This window comes from Nerophis lumbriciformis, linkage group LG10 (assembly GCF_033978685.3).
Source record: "Nerophis lumbriciformis linkage group LG10, RoL_Nlum_v2.1, whole genome shotgun sequence".
NCBI lineage: Eukaryota > Metazoa > Chordata > Actinopteri > Syngnathiformes > Syngnathidae > Nerophis > Nerophis lumbriciformis.
Window position 1 is genome coordinate 45,600,692 of NC_084557.2, and position 20,000 is coordinate 45,620,691.

General features: G+C 42.5%; 1 protein-coding gene across 2 annotated transcripts in view; it reads right to left on the reverse strand.

The window, feature by feature from the left end:
* sema3e (sema domain, immunoglobulin domain (Ig), short basic domain, secreted, (semaphorin) 3E) overlaps positions 1-20,000 on the reverse strand; it is a 117,935-nt gene that overhangs the window by 39,038 nt on the left and 58,897 nt on the right. For both annotated transcript variants that reach the window (XM_061969541.1, XM_061969540.1), the window contains exons 4-5: positions 12,225-12,344; positions 4,219-4,312 (exon numbers count right to left, since the gene is read on the reverse strand). In XM_061969541.1, the coding sequence (XP_061825525.1) occupies positions 4,219-4,312; positions 12,225-12,344 (214 nt within the window). The remainder of the gene's footprint in view (positions 1-4,218; positions 4,313-12,224; positions 12,345-20,000) is intronic.

A 20,000-nucleotide genomic window follows, 5' to 3' on the forward strand; every position in this document is an offset into this window, starting at 1 on the left:
ATATATGTAGGGATGATGTTCGAAACTGACTCTCCCGGTTGTTCGATAAGAAAAGAACCGATTCCATGGACTCGAATCCCTTTTTGAGAACCGGTTCCCGTTATCGAGGCCGCTATAGTAAAGAAAAAGAGTTGGTTCTTTATTCGAATCCCTTCCCACGTACAGGAAATGCCCTGTAGGACCTGCAATGTTATGCCCATTTGATTGTAGACTCTTACTGACACCTTGTGGCGATATGATAATACTACGCGTCATTAGTTTGGGCACTTCCGGGTTGAGACAATTGAGAAGTAGACAAGTTGTGTTAGCTCTTACAAGCCTTGGAAAAGATAAGTCTGTAAGTAAACTGTTTAACTTGTTTATGTAACTCAATATTAAGGTGGAAAGTGTTTAAGTTTGATACTAAGATGTTTATTGAAAAACGATTTTTGTGCACTGTTTCATTGGATGTTTTGAGGACTTAAAATGGCTGCCAGTCGTGTATTTCCACCATCGAAATAGTTTCAACACTCAGAAGTATTTGTTTGATGATAGTACTGTATATTTGTGTGAAGCTAATATTTACATATTGTGTATTACATTTCAGCTTATACATTTGTCATTGTGTGTATTTCAGTTTAAAAAAATTAAAAATAACAGTCCAGTGCAAGACAAAAGTAAAGATAGGAAAAGACAAAGCAAGATCAACAACAATAAAGAGCCTAAATGGATTAATCTGCTTTGGATTGTTTGTTAGCTGTCTGCCAAGCTGTATAACCTCAACACGTGTAGTGAGGGCAGAACAGGCAATATGCAATTATTGCCAGGCTTCGCTCTCATGTAAGAATTGTTGATTGATGACTGTGGTGTTCTTAGTGTCATAGTGTGTGTAGTTAGTATGTTCCAATAGCAGCAGAAGTGCACTTTTTGGAGAGCTGTATTATTTTCAGTTTTGTGCCCAAGGGACTGATTTTATTTAACACTATATTATTATTTATACACCTATAGTGATCACAGAGCATACTTGCCAACCCTCCCGGATTTTCCGGGAGACTCCCGAAATTCAGCGCCTCTCCCGAAAACCTCCCGGGACAAATTTTCTCCCGAAAATCTCCCCAAATTCAGGCGGAGTTGGAGGCCACGCCCCCTCCAGCTCCAGTGACGTGTTGACAACACACAACAACAGCGTCTACCGTAAAGCAGTTCGTCTGCCGTAAACATCAATGTTGTGACACTTTTAAACAGGACAATACTGCCATCTACTGTACATGCATATGTGACTCACCCATAATGTGTCACATTTTTGTGTTGATTTATTTATTTTATTTTGTGGTTTGAATTCGTTTTTGGAGCTGTCATTACACATTTATCAGTATTCACATTGGTCAGTAGGGGGCAGTAGGGCGTTTCTTCCCAATTGAATGCTATCACCTGCAGACCGGAAGTGTCTTGTCATTCTGATGAGCGCGACCAGTCTGTGAACAATTGAAACGTCCTGTGTGCTTTTTCCTCCTGTATAACAGGTTAGTTTTGGTGAATCAACTCACTGAATAATATCCATGTGATCTTTATAAGTTTAAGTACACATTGTGATGGTGGAGCCTAACTCTAAAGTGTTTGTGAGTTGTAGTTTGTATTTGTGAATTAATCCAGTGCACAGCTGCAGTAATCAATACAAAATGGCGACGTGAGTGCGCAATGTTTATATAGTAACTTCTGATCCTAATTCAGACTCCCAAATTAGAGTTTCCGTTTTCTTATTGATTGTATAATGTATATTTGTATAATGTGTGTGTTCTGAAATAGTGACAGAAAATAGAACAAGGATGGACAATTCAACCCTTAACTCAACAATGAGTAGATGAGTGTTATGTGTGTGTATATGTGTAAATAAATGAACACTGAAATCCAAGTATTTATTTTATTTATATATATATATATATATATATATATATATATATATATATATAGCTAGAATTCACTGAAAGTCAAGTATTTCTTATATGTATGTATATCTTAACCACGCCCCCAACCACGCCCCCCGCCCCCACCCCCCACCTCCCGAAACCGGAGGTCTCAAGGTTGGCAAGTATGTCACAGAGACAGGTTGTTTTTGTGTTACTGTATATATTTGTTTTTCTGAAAAATCCCACTTAATATACTTTAAGTAACAGTCAATATTTGTTTTATTTTTTTTAGGGGGTAACAGTCAATATTTATTTATTTATTTTAATTTTATTTTTTTTCTTATAAAATAAAAGTGAGCTTTTGTTAAACCAAATATTGTGTTTTTTTCCATATACAACAACCTATCTGGATTCGATAAGAGAACCGATAAGGAATCGGTTCGATAAGAGGATTCGATAATGGGCTCGAACTCGTTAATGGGCTCGAACTCGTTAATGTCTTATCAAACATCATCCCTACAAATATGTTATATTTTATATTGCTACTGTGGTACATTTTTAGTCTACTTAATACCTGCATTATCCTTTCCATCCTTACACTTTCCATCCTTTGTAACTGAGCTACTGTGTGGAACAATTTCCTTTGTGGATCAATAAAGTTTGTCTAAGTCTAAGTAAAAAAAAAAAAAAGTAAGATAAGTTGCAATAATTTCACTTCAAAATGTGCCGTATTTTTCGGACTATAAGTCGCAGTTTGGCCGGGGGTGCGACTTATACTCAGGTGCGACTTATGTGTGAAATTATTAATACATTAGCGTGAAATATCAAATAATATTATTTAGCTCACTCACGTTAGAGACTAGACGTCTAAGATTTCATGGGATTTAGCGATTAGGAGTGACAGATTGTTTGGTAAACGTATAGCATGTTCTATATGTTATAGTTATTTGAATGACTCTTACCATAATATGTTACGTTAACATACCAGTTGGTTATTTATGCCTCATATAACGTACACTTATTCAGCCTGTTGTTCACTATTCTTTATTTATTTTAAATTGCCTTTCAAATGTCTATTCTTGGTGTTGGCTTTTATCAAATAAATTTCCCCAAAAAACGCGACTTATACTCCAGTGCGAATTATGTTTTTTTTCCTTCTTTATTATGCATTTTTGGCCGGTGCGACTTATACTCCGAAAAATACGGTAGTGTATATTACTGTCAATGGAAAAAACAGTTGTTAAAACTGCTGTTTTAATGGTTAAAAATAAATAAATAAAATAAAGTAAAAAATTAAAATAAAAAGGCAGCTAAGTTGGCAGAATTATACTCTAAAATTTACATTTGTTTTTTTACTGTAAATAAAAATGCAATTTTACAGTAAAATTTTGGAACCTGAGCTGCCAGCTTGTCTGTTTTTTTTGTGTTTTTTTTACCGCAAATCAATAACTGTAGATTTTTGGGTGTATTACTGTAAATGCCAAAACGGCACCATAGTTTATTACAGAAAAAAAAAAAAAGTAAACATTTTTTCATTTAGAGAAAAATGCTGTAAAAACCACAGTAAATTTACCAAATTTCACCATTAAATCTATTGCTACTTTTACATTGCACCATTTGATGGACAACTTGCTTTGAAATCATTATTATTAGTATTTATTTCTATTTAAAAATGGTTAGAATTTTTAATAACATCCATCCATCCATTTTCAACCGCTTGTCCCTTTTGGGGTTGCAGCGGGGTGCTGGGGCCTATCTCAGCTGCATTCGGGCGGAAGGCGCGGGTACACCCTGGACAAGTCGCCACCTCATCGCATATTTTTGCATAATTAGACAATATTTAACTTAACATAACTTGCGATTAAATGGAGTAAAAAATTAAAAAAAAAATTCTGCCAAAATAGAAAGAAAGAATACATTTAGTAAGAAAAGTACTTTATTGATACATATTATTTCCAGGCTTTCAAGGGTCAAATAAAATGAAGGGGGCCAAATCTGGCCCCCGGGCCTTGAGTTTGACACCTGTATTGTAGTGTTTACCTCAGGGTGTCTTAACCTTTTTGACTTTGGGGCCCAAATCCGCCACTACAAAGGGGCCCGAGGACTGGGACCCACTCACATGTTAACACTAACTTAGTCATCTTAGTCTTGATTTGAATCTTCTTCAATAATTACAGTGCTAATATAAATATAAGTCCATGATTAAATCAAGATAAAACATACAGTACAGGCCAGAAGTTTGGACACACCTCATGACGTTTTCGCTGAAGAAAAGGTGTGAGGGTAAAGCCAAGACATTCCTACATTTGGAGGTTCGGCACAATCTGTTTACCTGAGATGGCGGACGTACACGGACTGTCGGGGTCAAATGGACATCGTCCTCGGCCACTTGTGACGCTCTCTTCTTCGAGCGCAAACAGCGTGTCCTACCAAACAGTCACTCAGTTAGCAACAGACCTCAAATGTGCACAGATATTGGAAAATACTAAACCCCAAACCAGTGAAGTTGGCACGTTGTGTAAATGGTAAATACAAAGAGAATACAATGACTTGCAAATTCTTTTCAACTTATATTCAATTGAATAAACTGCAAAGACAAGATATTTCATGTTCACACTGATCATTAACTTAGAATTTAATGGTAGCAACACATTGCAAAAAAGTTGTCACAGGGGCATGTTCACCACTGTGTTACATGGCCTTTCCTTTTAACAACACTCAGTAAATGTTTGGGAACTGAGGAGACACATTTTTTAAGCTTCTCAGGTGGAATTATTTCCCATTCTTGCTTGATGTACAGCTTAAGTTGTTCAACAGTCCGGGGTTCTCCGTTGTGCTATTTTAGGCTTCATAATGCGCCACACATTTTCAATGGGAGACAAGTCTGGACTACAGGCAGGCCAGTCTAGTACTCGCACTCTTTCACTATGAAGCCATGTTGATGTAACACGTGGCTTGGCATTGTGTTGCTGAAATAAGCAGGGGCGTCCATGGTAACGTTGCTTGGATGGCAACATATGTTGCTCTAAAACCTGTATGTACCTTTCAGCATTAATGGCGCCTTCACAGATGTGTAAGTTACCCATGTCTTGGGCACTAATACACCCCCATACCATCACACATGCTGGCTTTTACACTTTGCGCTTATAACAATCCGGATGGTTCTTTTCCTCTTTGACGTCCACAGTTTCCAAAAACAATTTGAAATGTGGACTCGTCAGACCACAGAACACTTCTCCACTTTGTATCAGTCCATCTTAGATGAGCTCAGGCCCAGCGAAGCCGACGACATTTCTGCGTGTTGTTGACAAACGGTTTTCGCCTTGCATAGGAGTGTTTTAACTTGCACTTACAGATGTAGCGACCAACTGTAGTTACTGACAGTGAGTTTCTGAAGTGTTCCTGAGCCCATGTGGTGATATCCTTTACACACTGATGTCGCTTGTTGATGCAGTACAGCCTGAGGGATCGAAGGTCACGGGCTTAGCTGCTTACGTGCAGTGATTTCTACAGATTCTCTGAACCCTTTGATGATATTACGGACCGTAGATGGTGAAATCCCTAAATTCCTTGCAATAGCTGGTTGAGAAAGGTTTTTCTTAAACTGTTCAACAATTTGCTCACGCATTTGTTGACAAAGTGGTGACCCTCGCCCCATCCTTGTTTGTGAATGACTGAGCATTTCATGGAATCTACTTTTATACCCAATCATGGCACCCACCTGTTCCCAATTAGCCTGCACACCTGTGGGATGTTCCAAATAAGTGTTTGATGAGCATTCCTCAACTTTATCAGTATTTATTGCCACCTTTCCCAACTTCTTTGTCACGTGTTGCTGGCATCAAATTCTAAAGTTAATGATTATTTGCAAAAAAAAAAGCGTTTATCAGTTTGAACATCAAATATGTTGTCTTTGTAGCATATTCAACTGAATATGGGTTGAAAAGGATTTGCAAATCATTGTATTCCGTTTATATTTACATCTAACACAAGGTTTGTACTTTGCTGCCTTGGCCCGCAGTCTCCTCTTGGATAAAAGTGTTTTCTTTACTGCAATAGCCACAATGCTAACATTAGCTTACCCTGTTAATGTGCCTGAAACCATAAAATGTAAATAACGTAAAAACTATGATAGCTAGACCAAACATTTTTGCAGCACAAACAAATTAGACACGTTTGAGGAGAATTTTACATGGTTGGAGACTAGTTATGATTATTAACATGTTAAATACATGTCAATAACGTAAATAACTTAAAAATGGGGTGATTTTTTTTTATTTTATTTTTTTGTCATAAAAAATACAATCATGTGTGCTTACGGACTGTATCCCTTGCAGACTGTATTGATATATATTGATATATAATGTAGGAACCAGAATATTAATAACAGAAAGAAACAACCCTTTTGTGTGAATGAATGGGGGAGGGAGGTTTTTTGGGTACTAATTGTAAGTGTATCTTGTGTTTTTTATCCATCCATCCATCCATCTTCTTCCGCTTATCCGAGGTCGGGTCGCGGGGGCAGCAGCCTAAGCAGGGAAGCCCAGACTTCCCTCTCCCCAGCCACTTCGTCCAGCTCCTCCCGGGGGATCCCGAGGCGTTCCCAGGCCAGCCGGGAGACATAGTCTTCCCAACGTGTCCTGGGTCTTCCCCGTGGCCTCCTACCGGTCGGACGTGCCCGAAACACCTTCCGAGGGAGGCGTTCGGGTGGCATCCTGACCAGATGCCCGAACCACCTCATCTGGCTCCTCTCCATGTGGAGGAGCAGCGGCTTTACTTTGAGCTCCCCCCGGATGCCAGAGCTTCTCACCCTATCTCTAAGGGAGAGCCCCGCCACCCGGCAGAGGAAACTCATTTCGGCCGCTTGTACCCGTGATCTTGTCCTTTCGGTCATGACCCAAAGCTCATGACCATAGGTGAGGATGGGAACGTAGATTGACCAGTAAATCGAGAGCTTTGCCTTCCGGCTCAGCTCCTTCTTCACCACAACGGATCGATACAGCGTCCGCATTACTGAAGACGCCGCACCGATCCGCCTGTCGATCTCACGATCCACTCTTCCCTCACTCGTGAACAAGACTCCGAGGTACTTGAACTCCTCCACTTGGGGCAAGATCTCCTCCCCAACCCGGAGATGGCACTCCACCCTTTTCCGGGCGAGAACCATGGACTCGGATTTGGAGGTGCTGATTCCCATCCCAGTCGCTTCACACTCGGCTGCGAACCGATCCAGTGAGAGCTGAAGATCCTGGCCAGATGAAGGCATCAGGACCACATCATCTGCAAATAGCAGAGACCTAATCCTGCAGCCACCAAACCAGATCCCCTCAACGCCTTGACTGCACCTAGAAATTCTGTCCATAAAGGTTATGAACAGAATCGGTGACAAAGGGCAGCCTTGGCGGAGTCCAACCCTCACTGGCCCATTGTGTTTTTTATGTTGATTTAATTTTTTTTTTTAAAGAAAAAAAAAATAGAAATTGTTTTTGTTTTTGTTTTTAATTCTTGTGCGGCCCAGTACCAATCGATCCACGGACCGGTACCGAGCCGCGGCCTGTTGGTTGGGGACCACTGTCTTAAAGCACCTCTTCCTGAGGGTGTTTCAGTGTTATAACTTCACCTTTATCTTTACTTTTTACACCAAAATGCGTCCGTTCTCCCTATTCTGTCTCCACACTGTGTCTGCTTGTAAGTACTCTGTGTGTGTGCGCTGCCGAACATGCTCCTCTGCTCCTGAAACCAGCAATGTCACCAGGCGACGACGCGCCGTCATGCCCGTTAAAAAAAAATTAAATGGGGAACCGGTGCTTTTCAAACAGATTATAGTACCGTTTTTGATTCATTAGTACGGCGGTACTATACTAGTACTGGTATAGCGTACAACCCTAGTGTAAAGTCATGGAGTGGTGCACCAGTGTCTGGAGGGCTTTCATCCTTCCAGGGGTTCTTGCAAATTGCACCTTGATAACATGAGCAATTTGACAAGTCCTTTAAATTGCACTGAAGTTATAAAGAGTTAGTCCTATCTCACATCTTCTCAGCTTGATTGTAAATAGATGGCACAGCATGATGGATGACTTTGACCCCAAGATGGTCTTTGCTACAGTCACCCGGGGGGGGGCTGCTTTAACAAATCAGGGTCTTCTCATAAATCAATGACAGCCTTAATGGACGTAAACGTTAGTGGGTTACTGTCCTTCAGTTGTATGTTGGGGGGCCTCCCTCACATGTTGCAGCCACCTGCTGCCTAAAGACGTGTTTGACTGGCCGTCACCTCCAGGGTTAGGTGTAGCCGTACGCACAACAGCCCGGGGTCGTCCATCACTTTCCTCCCGCCTTCTCATCCATCACTTACTAATCACTCGCCTGGATAATTCAGCTCTCCCACGTTCTATTCATGACAGGTACAAAACTCAAAAAGCAGTGAAGTTGAGTAAATGGTAAATAAAAAGAGAATACAATGATTTGCAAATCCTTTTCAACCCATATTCAGTTGAATGCACTACAAAGACAAGATATTTCATGTTCATACTCATAAACTTTATATTTTTTTTGCAAATAATAATTAACTTAGAATTTCATGGCTGCAACACGTGCCAAAGTAGTTGGGAAAGGGCATGTTCACCACTGTGTTACATGGCCTTTCCTTTTAACAACACTCAGTAAACGTTTGGGAACTGAGGAGACACATTTTTGAAGCTTCTCAGGTGGAATTCTTTCCCATTCTTGCTTGATGTACAGCTTAAGTTGTTCAACAGTCCGGGGGTCTCCGTTGTGCTATTTTAGGCTTCATAATGCACCACACATTTTCAATGGGAGACAGGTCTGGACTACAGGCAGGCCAGTCTAGTACCCGCACTCTTTTACTATGAAGCCATGTTGATGTAACAGGTGGCTTGGCATTGCGTTGCTGAAATAAGCAGGGGCGTCCATGGTAACGTTGCTTGGATGGCAACTTTTGTTGTTCCAAAACCTGTATGTACCTTTCAGCATTAATGGTGCCTTCACAGATGTGTAAGTTACCCATGTCTTGGGCACTAATACACCCCCATACCATCACAGATGCTGGCTTTTCCACTTTGCTCCTAAACAATCCGGATGGTTCTTTTCCTCTTTGGTCCGGGAGGACACGACGTCCACAGTTTCCAAAAACAATTTGAAATGTGGACTCGTCAGACCACAGAACACTTTTCCACTTTGTATCAGTCCATCTTAGATGAGCTTTGGCCCAGCAAAGCCAGCGGCTTTTCTGGGTGTTGTTGATAAATGGCTTTCGCTTTGCATAGTAGAGTTTTAACTTGCACTTACAGATGTAGCGACCAACTGTAGTTACTGAAAGTGGTTTTCTGAAGTGTTCCTGAGCCCATGTGGTGATATCCTTTACACACTGATGTTGCTTGTTGATGCAGTACAGCCTGAGGGATCAAAGGTCACGGGCTTAGCTGCTTACGTGCAGTGATTTCTCCAGATTCTCTGAATTACGGACCGTAGATGGTGAAATCCCTAAATTCCTTGCAATAGCTGGTTGAGAAAGATTTTTCTTAAACTGTTCAACAATTTGCTCACGCATTTGTTGACAAAGTGGTGACCCTCGCCCCATCCTTGTTTGTGAATGACTGAGCATTTCATGGAATCTACTTTTATACCCAATCATGGCACCCACCTGTTCCCAATTAGCCTGTTCACCTGTGGGATGTTCCAAATAAGTGTTTGATGAGCATTCCTCAACTTTATCAGTATTTATTGCCACCTTTCCCAACTTCTTTGTCACGTGTTGCTGGCATCAAATTCTAAAGTTAATGATTATTTGCAAAAAAAAAACAGTTTATCAGTTTGAACATCAAATATGTTGTCTTTGTAGCATATTCAACTGAATATGGGTTGAAAATGTTCGCAAATCATTGTATTCCGTTTATATTTACATCTAACACAATTTCCCAACTCATATGGAAACGGGGTTTGTAGATCATGTAGTTTATGCTTGTGCAGCCAGCGTCCAGACTTAAGGCACATCAACAGGGTAAGCTAATGTTAGCATTGTTGCTATTGCAGTAAAAACAACATGTGTATCCAAGAGGAGACTGCGGGCCAAGGCAGAAAATGTAGCTTATGCTAGTGCAGTCTCCAGACTTAAGGCACATTAACAGGGTAAGCTATTGTTAGCATTGTGGCTATTGCAGTAAAAAAAACAAGTTTTATCCAAGAGGAGACTGCGGGCCAAAGCAGAAAATGTAGCTTATGTTAGTGCAGTGTCCAGACTTAAGGCACATCAACAGAGTAAGATAATGTTAGCATTGTGGCTATTGCAGTAAAGAAAACACTTTTATCCAAGAGGAGACTGTGGGCCAAGGCAGGAAATGTAGCTTATACTAGTGCAGCGTTCAGACTTAAGGCACATAAACAGGATAAGCTAATGTTAGTATTGTGACTATTGCAGTAAATAAAACACTTTTATCCAAGAGGAGATTGCGGGCCAAGGCAGCAAAGTAGATAATGTATCTTATGCTAGTGCAGTGTCCAGACTTAAGGCACATCAACAGGGTAAACTAATGTTAGTATTGTGGCTATTGCAGTAAAGAAAACACTTTTATCCAAGAGGAGACTGTGGGCCAAGGCAGAAAAGTAGATAATGTATCTTATGCTAGTGCAGCGTCCAGACTTAAGGCACATCAACAGGGTTATCTAATGTTAGCATTGGGGCTATTGCAGTAAAAAAAACAAGTTTTATCCAAGAGGAGACTGCGGGCCAAGGCAGGAAATATAGCTTATGCTAGGGCAGCGTCCATAATTAAGGCACATCAACAGAGTAAGCTAATGTTAGCATTGTGGCTATTGCAGTAAAGAAAACAAGTGTGTCCAAGAGGAGACTGCGGGCCAAGGCAGGAAATGTAGCTCATGCTAGTGCAGTGTCCAGACTTAAGGCACATCAACAGGGTAAGCTAATGTTAGCATTGTGGCTATTGCAGTAAAGAAAACACTTTTATCCAAGAGGAGACTGCGGGCCAATGCAGAAAATGTAGCTTATGCTAGTGCAGTGTCCAGACTTAAGGCACATCAACAGGGTAAACTAATGTTAGTATTGTGGCTATTGCAGTAAAGAAAACACTTTTATCCAAGAGGAGACTGTGGGCCAAGGCAGGAAATGTAGCTTATACTAGTGCAGCGTTCAGACTTAAGGCACAACAACAGGGTAAGCTAATGTTAGTATTGTGACTATTGCAGTAAATAAAACACTTTTATCCAAGAGGAGATTGCGGGCCAAGGCAGCGAAGTAGATAATGTATCTTATGCTAGTGCAGTGTCCAGACTTAAGGCACATTAACAGGGTAAGCTAATGTTAGCATTGTGGCTATTGCAGTAAAGAAAACACTTTTATCCAAGAGGAGACTGCGGGCCAAGGCAGAAAAGTAGATAATGTATCTTATGCTAGTGCAGCGTCCAGACTTAAGGCACATCAACAGGGTAAGCTAATGTTAGCATTGTGGCTATTGCAGTAGATAAAACACTTTTATCCAAGAGGAGACTGTGGGCCAAGGCAGAAAAGTAGATAATGTAGCTTATGCTAGTGCAGCGTCCAGACTTAAGGCACATCAACAGGGTAAGCTATTGTTAGCATTGTGGCTATTGCAGTAAAAAAAACAAGTTTTATCCAAGAGGAGACTGCGGGCCAAAGCAGAAAATGTAGCTTATGCTAGTGCAGCATCCAGACTTAAGGCACATCAACAGGGTAAGCTAATATTAGCATCGTGGCTATTGCAGTAAAAAAAACACTTTTATCCATGAGGAGACTGCGGGCCAAAGCAGAAAATGTAGCTCATGCGAGTGCAGCGTCCAGACTAAAGGCACATCAACAGGGTAAGCTAATATTAGCATTGTGGCTATTGCAGTAAAAAAAAACACTTTTATCCAAGAGGAGACTGCGGGCCAAAGCAGAAAATGTAGCTCATGCGAGTGCAGCGTCCAGACTTAAGGCACATCAACAGGGTAAGCTAATATTAGCATCGTGGCTATTGCAGTAAAAAAAACACTTTTATCCATGAGGAGACTGCGGGCCAAAGCAGAAAATGTAGCTTATGCTAGTGCAGCATCCAGACTTAAGGCACATCAACAGGGTAAGCTAATATTAGCATCGTGGCTATTGCAGTAAAAAAAACACTTTTATCCAAGAGGAGACTGCGGGCCAAAGCAGAAAATGTAGCTCATGCGAGTGCAGCGTCCAGACTTAAGGTACATCAACAGGGTTGCGCTAATGTTAAAATATGAAAGATAACAACACCTGCTCTTATTAATAAATATAAGTCTAAAGTGAGTAAATGGGTCGGGAATCAAGCTCCTTACCTTCTTGGTGTTCCCCACTTGGACCAAGGCACAGATGGGGTTAAAAGCCCCAGTTCCGCACACCAGTAGGTGGGTCTGGTTGTACGGCTGCAAGACCTTGATGTAATTTGCACATTCCATCTGTTGGAAGAGGTAAACTAATCAATCACTGGTTGCATCACCAGGGAGGACTTTCACTGCCTGGTCAATAAGGTCAATAGGTCAGGTCAAAGAAAGGTCAGTAAGCACTGTAAGGAACCAGAAAGGGTCAAATTACATTTACGCGAGGACCATTTTTGTATTTGCCCTCCGCATATTCGGATCATAAAATACGATATCATAATTAGATCTTAAACTAAACTGCAACACAAAGGTAAGACGTAAATGGTTTTTTTTCTCAAATAGCTTTGCACAGCTTTCTTTTTTAACCATAGGGCTCATAGTAGGGCCGCCAAAAACAATCAGTTTTTCAGCCGTAGTCAGTTGTAATTAGGGATGATGTTTGATAAGAAATTATCGAGTTCGAGCCTATTATCGAATCCTCTTATCGAACCGATTCCTTATCGATTCTCTTATCGAGTCCAGATAGGTTGTTGTATATGGAAAAAAACACTATTTGGTTTAACAAAAGCTCACTTTTATTATATAAGAAAAACAATAAATAAATAAAATAAATAAATATTGACTGTTGTTACCCAAAGTATATTAAGTGGGATTTTTCAGAAAAACAAATATGTACAGTAACACAAAAACAACCTGTCTCTGTGATCACTATAGGTGTATAAATAATATCCATCCATCCATCCATCCATCCATCTTCTTCCGCTTATCCGAGGTCGGGTCGCGGGGGCAGCAGCCTAAGCAGGGAAGCCCAGACTTCCCTCTCCCCAGCCACTTCGTCCAGCTCCTCCCGGGGGATCCCGAGGCATTCCCAGGCCAGCCGGGAGACATAGTCTTCCCAACGTGTCCAGGGTCTTCCCCGTGGCCTCCTACCGGTCGGACGTGCCCTAAACACCTCCCGAGGGAGGCGATCGGGTGGCATCCTGACCAGATGCCCGAACCACCTCATCTGGCTCCTCTCCATGTGGAGGAGCAGCGGCTTTACTTTGAGCTCCCCCCGGATGACAGAGCTTCTCACCCTATCTCTAAGGGAGAGCCCCGCCACCCGGCGGAGGAAACTCATTTCGGCCGCTTGTACCCGTGATCTTGTCCTTTCGGTCATAACCCAAAGCTCATGACCATAGGTGAGGATGGGAACGTAGATCGACCGGTAAATTGAGAGCTTTGCCTTCCGGCTCAGCTCTTTCTTCACCACAACAGATCGATACAGCGTCCGCATTACTGAAGACGCCGCACCGATCCGCCTGTCGATCTCACGGTCCAGTCTTCCCTCACTCGTGAACAAGACTCCGAGGTACTTGAACTCCTCCACTTGGGGCAGGGTCTCATCCCCAACCCGAAGATGGCATTCCACCCTTTTCCGGGCGAGAACCATGGACTCGAACTTGGAGGTGCTGATTCTCATCCCAGTCGCTTCACACTCGGCTGCGATCCGATCCAGTGAGAGCTGAAGATCCTGGCCAGATGAAGCCATCAGGACCACATCATCTGCAAAAAGCAGAGACCTAATCCTGCAGCCACCAAACCGGATCCCCTCAACGCCTTGACTGCGCCTAGAAATTCTGTCCATAAAAGTTATGAACAGAATGGGTGACAAAGGGCAGCCTTGGCGGAGTCCAACCCTCACTGGAAACGTGTCCGACTTACTGCCGGCAATGCGGACCAAGCTCTGACACTGATCATACAGGGAGCGGACCGCCAAAATCAGACAGTCCGATACCCCATACTCTCTGAGCACTCCCCACAGGACTTCCCGAGGGACACGGTCGAATGCCTTCTCCAAGTCCACAAAACACATGTAGACTGGTTGGGCAAACTCCCATGCACCCTCAAGGACCCTGCCGAGAGTATAGAGCTGGTCCACAGTTCCACGACTATCGTGGGATCACACTCCTCAGCCTTCCCGGTAAGGTCTATTCAGGTGTACTGGAGAGGAGGCTACGCCGGATAGTCGAACCTCGGATTCAGGAGGAACAGTATAAATAATAATATAGTGTTAAATAAAAGCAGTCCTTTGGGCACAAAACTGAAAATAATACAGCTCTCCAAAAAGTGCACTTCTGCTGCTATTGGAACATAACTGTTTGTTATGATGCTTTGACATTTTTGCACTTTATTTCTTTATTGAAAGAAAATTCTACGAAGAGAAAAGTTGTTTGCAAATGTGGTTACAATGCTAAAAAATGAAAAGTTAAAGCTAAAAAAAGAAATACACTTTATTGAGTTAACATTATTTCTTTATCGGGGGAAAGTTGTGATGTTATGAGCTAGGGCAGGGGTCGGCAACCTTTACCAGTCAAAGAGCCATTTTGACCAGTTTCACAAATTATAGAAGACAATGGGAGCCGCAACATTTTTTTGAAATTTTAAATGAAATAACACTGCATACAAAGTTGTTTTTTTTGCTTTGTGCTATGTATAAACCAGGGGTCTCAGACATGCTGCCCACACCTTTAAGTGGAATTTGAAAGCTGGTGCGGCACGCGGATTTTAAATGAATGGCGTTTGTCAGCGTCATGCGTGCCGTGATGGTACAGCATATAGCACCCACTACAACCAGCGTGCCTGAACAGCCACACGTTGTATGGGGCTTCCGCTTGCTCACGAAGGTGACAGCAAGGCATACTTGGTCAACAACCACACAGGTCACACTGACGGTGGCGGTATAAAAAAAACTTTAACACTCTTACTAATAATGCGCCACACTGTGAACCCACACCAAACAAGAATGACAAACACATTTCGGGAGAACATCTGCACCGTAACACAACATAAACACAACAGGACAAATACCCAGAATCCCATGCAGCCCTAACTCTTCCGGGATACATTATACACCCTGAGCTAGGGACTATAACAACTGCACTACCCAGCATGCAACGGGAGTGACGAGCATGCGCGGTAGCCCGGAAAAGTGTTGTTGCATGTCGCCACGCCGGCAGCTAAGAATGAGGTTATGAGCACGCTGTGGAAGTAAACGTTAAGAACTCAGCCAACACGCCTCGTCTGCATTATTTATAATTAGACAGACAACACATATACAGTGTGATTTTGTTTTGTTTACAAGGAAAGAAAAACAAAAGTTAAAAAAGGGAGATATGTTGTATATATATGTATGTGCTGCGGTTGCTTTAAGAACGTAAAGGAGGTGCGTTGCTAGCCTGGTTGCTATGTTTCCGGTTGGTCGTAAAAGTGTCGGTCATGTGTTTGTACCCTGCTCAAATCTCTCAGTAAAGTTATTCATTGGATTATACCTTTTGTTTTGAACTTTATTACACCTTGGAGCGCTTTTTCCGGTCCATTATTTTTCCTGCTTTCCCTATCTGCGCCTAATGACTGAGCTATGTGACGTCATTTCTTGTGATGTCCCACCTAGCATTTCTTGTCGGGACGGGATTCGTTCCCACGGATTCGAATAAAGAACCAACTCTTTTTCTTTACTATAGTGGTCTCGATAACGTGTACCGGTTCTCAAAAAGGGATTCGAGTCCGAGGACTCGGTTCTTTATTTATCGAACAACCGGGAAAATCGGTTTCGAGTTTTCTACCACTTGTGGCAGTAATGACATTGTCAAACAAACAGAAGAAGTCCCAGGGGAGTTTCTTAAAGCGCAAAATTGATGCCCTTTCATTTTATTGAACATTTATTTAAGAAACATTTATTATTATTAATGTTGTTAGAATAGATTGTGGGGCTGTCTTGGTTGACAAGACTCTGCAGCATCGCGTGGACATCGGGGGCGGTACCACTGGATTGGCAGACCGGGGTGGTGGTTCCTCTCTTTAAGAAGGGGAACCGGAGGGTGTGTTCTAACTATCGTGGGATCACACTCCTCAGCCTTCCCGGTAAGGTCTATTCAGGTGTACTGGAGAGGAGGCTACGCCGGATAGTCGAACCTCGGATTCAGGAGGAACAGTGTGGTTTTCATCCTGGTCGTGGAACTGTGGACCAGCTCTATACTCTCGGCAGGGTCCTTGAGGGTGCATGGGAGTTTGCCCAACCAGTCTACATGTGTTTTGTGGACTTGGAGAAGGCATTCGACCGTGTCCCTCGGGAAGTCCTGTGGGGAGTGCTCAGAGAGTATGGGGTATCGGACTGTCTGATTGTGGCAGTCCGCTCCCTGTATGATCAGTGTCAGAGCTTGGTCTGCATTGCCGGCAGTAAGTCGGACACGTTTCCAGTGAGGGTTGGACTCCGCCAAGGCTGCCCTTTGTCACCCATTCTGTTCATAACTTTTATGGACAGAATTTCTAGGCGCAGTCAAGGCATTTAGGGGATCTGGTTCGGTGGCTGCAGGATTAGGTCTCTGCTTTTTGCAGATGATGTGGTCCTGATGGCTTCATCTGGCCAGGATCTTCAGCTCTCATTGGATCGGTTCGCAGCTGAGTGTGAAGCGACTGGGATGAGAATCAGCACCTCCAAGTCCGAGTCCATGGTTCTCGCCCGGAAAAGGGTGGAGTGCCATTTCCGGGTTGGGGAGGAGATCTTGCCCCAAGTGGAGGAGTTCAAGTACCTCGGAGTCTTGTTCACGAGTGAGGGAAGAGTGGATCGTGAGATCGACAGGCGGATCGGTGCGGCGTCTTCAGTAATGCGGACGCTGTATCGATCCGTTGTGGTGAAGAAGGAGCTGAGCCGGAAGGCAAAGCTCTCAATTTACCGGTCGATCTACGTTCCCATCCTCACCTATGGTCATGAGCTTTGGGTCATGACCGAAAGGACAAGATCACGGGTACAAGCGGCCGAAATGAGTTTCCTCCGCCGGGTGGCGAGGCTCTCCCTTAGAGATAGGGCGAGAAGCTCTGCCATCCGGGAGGAGCTCAAAGTAAAGCCGCTGCTCCTCCACATGGAGAGGAGCCAGATGAGGTGGTTCGGGCATCTGGTCAGGATGCCACCCGAACGCCTCCCTCGGGAGGTGTTTAAGGCACGTCCGACCGGTAGGAGGCCGCGGGGAAGACCCAGGACACGTTGGGAAGACTATGTCTCCCGGCTGGCCTGGGAATGCCTCGGGGTCTCACAGGAAGAGCTGGACGAAGTGGCTGGGGAGAGGGAAGTCTGGGCTTCCCTGCTTAGGCTGCTGCCCCCGCGACCCGACCTCGGATAAGCGGAAGGAGATGGATGGATGGATGGATGTTGTTAGAATAGATTCATCTTAGCACTGCATAGTTGTATGTACATTCATTTATTTTTTTTTCCCTTTATCAATATATTTGATTAGTATTTGTTTTTGTAATCATCCTGACCTAAGCCTTGATAATAATAACACATCCTGTTAATCTGGAAGTAGGTTGGATATACCGTATTTTTCGGAGTATAAATCGCACTGGAGTTTAAGTCGCATTTTTGGGGGAAATGTATTTGATAAAAGCCAACACCAAGAATAGACATTTGAAAGGCAATTTAAAATAAATAAAGAATAGTGAACAGGCTGAATAAGTGTACGTTATATGAGGCATAAATAACCAACTGGTATGTTAACGTAACATATTATGGTAAGAGTCAATCAAATAACTATAACATATAGAACATGCTATACGTTTACCAAACAATCTGTCACTCCTAATCGCTAAATCCCATGAAATCTTATACGTCTAGTCTCTTACGTGAATGAGATCAATAATATTATTTGATATTTTTACGGTAATGTGTTAATAATTTCACACATAAGTCGCTCCTGAGTATAAGTCGCACCCCCGGCCAAACTATGAAAAAAAACTGCGACTTATAGTCCGAAAAATACGGTAATTATTCAATATGAATTCAACGAAAATTGAGTGTTCATATCCGAGTGGGCGTCCAGACTTAAGGCACATTAACAGGGGTACGCTAGTTGTGTCAGGCTTGCCCCTGACAGTTTGATTGTGTTTTAGTTTTTCCTCTGTGTGTGTGTAGTATTTCCTGTCAGCGCTCTTGTTTTTGGTTCCGTTTCCTGTTTGTCTCCCTGAGTGCTGTGTCCCCTCAGCTGTGGCTGATTGGCACCTGGCCACACCTGGTGTCAATCAGCCAGCTGCTATTTATACCTGCCCTACCCTCCAGTCACTGCTGGATTATTGTCATTGTCGCTAATACTTGTTGTCACTACTACCTGTCATAATACTTGTCGTTGTAGCTCCGTCTACTTTTGTTCACTCTGCTCATGTCATAGTTCATTCGTGTCACAGTAAGTGTTTTTGTTTCTTGTCGACAGTTAGCCTTTTTGCTATTTTAGTTCATAGCCAAGTTTGTTCTCCGCCTTGTGCGCGCCTTTTGTTGTTACCCTTTTGTTTGTTTTTTTGCCATAGTGTTTAATTAAATCATGTTTTCTCGCTCAATGCCTGCCGTCATCTCTGCATCTTGGGGTTCGTCACCAACAAACTCTGACAAATAGTACTTTTACACCCTGTAGTGTAAAAAAGTTGGGCCCCGAGGTCAAAGAGTAAATTTTTTTTAATGCATTGTAAATTTTGAATAAACGTAAATAAAAGTCCGCTTACAGAAGGAGTTCCACTATTTCGCCCATAAAATCAGATAAATAACCCTTCAAAAAGCGCCAACTATACTCCATTTACATATTGTTATTATAAGCGCTAACGCAGACCAACTATTTATCGTAATCACTACCGTGTGTCTCTTTGTTTACATAGCTTCCTTGCTCCCTGTGTGTTTATTCTAGATCAGGCCTGGGCACTTATTTTGACTCGGGGGGCCAAATTTTGAGAAAAAAATGTGTCTGGGGGCCGGTATATCTATTTATAGGAACACTAATACAAAAACTCACAATAATGTCTGATTGAATGCTAAAAATGTTACGACAGACCGCCTTAAAAACGGAATGGAATTTTACATTTTTTTACTGAATGAGAAACCAAGAATGCACATGAAAATAAAGAATATAGGATTTACAATATTAACAATGAACGATAAAACACTTAATATTGACAACCTGCTGTCGTACTGCATAACAGTGTGGTACGCCAGCTGCACTGAAGCAGACAAAAAGGCGCTTCAGAGGTTCATAAAGTCTGCACAAAAAATCATCGGCTGCCCCCTCCCCTCCCTGAAGGATTTACACAACTCCTGTTGCCTCAACAGAGCAAAAAGCATCACCAAGGACAGGACACACCCTGGCTTCCACCTGTTCCACCTGCTACCATCGGGCAGGCGCTACAGGTGCATCAGAGCCAGAACAAACAGGCTCAGAGACAGCTTCTTTCCCAGAGCTGTCACCATCTTGAACTCTAACTTATAACAATAATTCACCCCCTATACAATATCCTACCCTAAAACCCTACTGTGCAGTATTACCCTTCGAGTGCAATACGTCCGACACTGATTGTTATTTATTACTCCAGTACTCTTGTCTTGTTCTGTATATTGTACAGTATTTTGTATTTCTATAGTGTTTTGTATATTGTACAGGATTGCTTATTATTTGTATTGGATCGTGGTCTGTTTATTTCAATTCTTTTTTTTTTTCTTTATTACATCTCGTGTCATTTATATTTTACCCTATATTTATTCCCACTACCGCACCTTAAATTGGAGTCCTTAATCTTGTTATATGCAAATATAATGACAATAAAGTCCATTCTATTCTTCTATTCATCTACAATCTGATATATCTGATATATCACTAGGCTTTAGAACTTTGTTGTAAAAATCTCCTTCCGCGTCTGTCCCTGACACTCGCACTTCAGGCT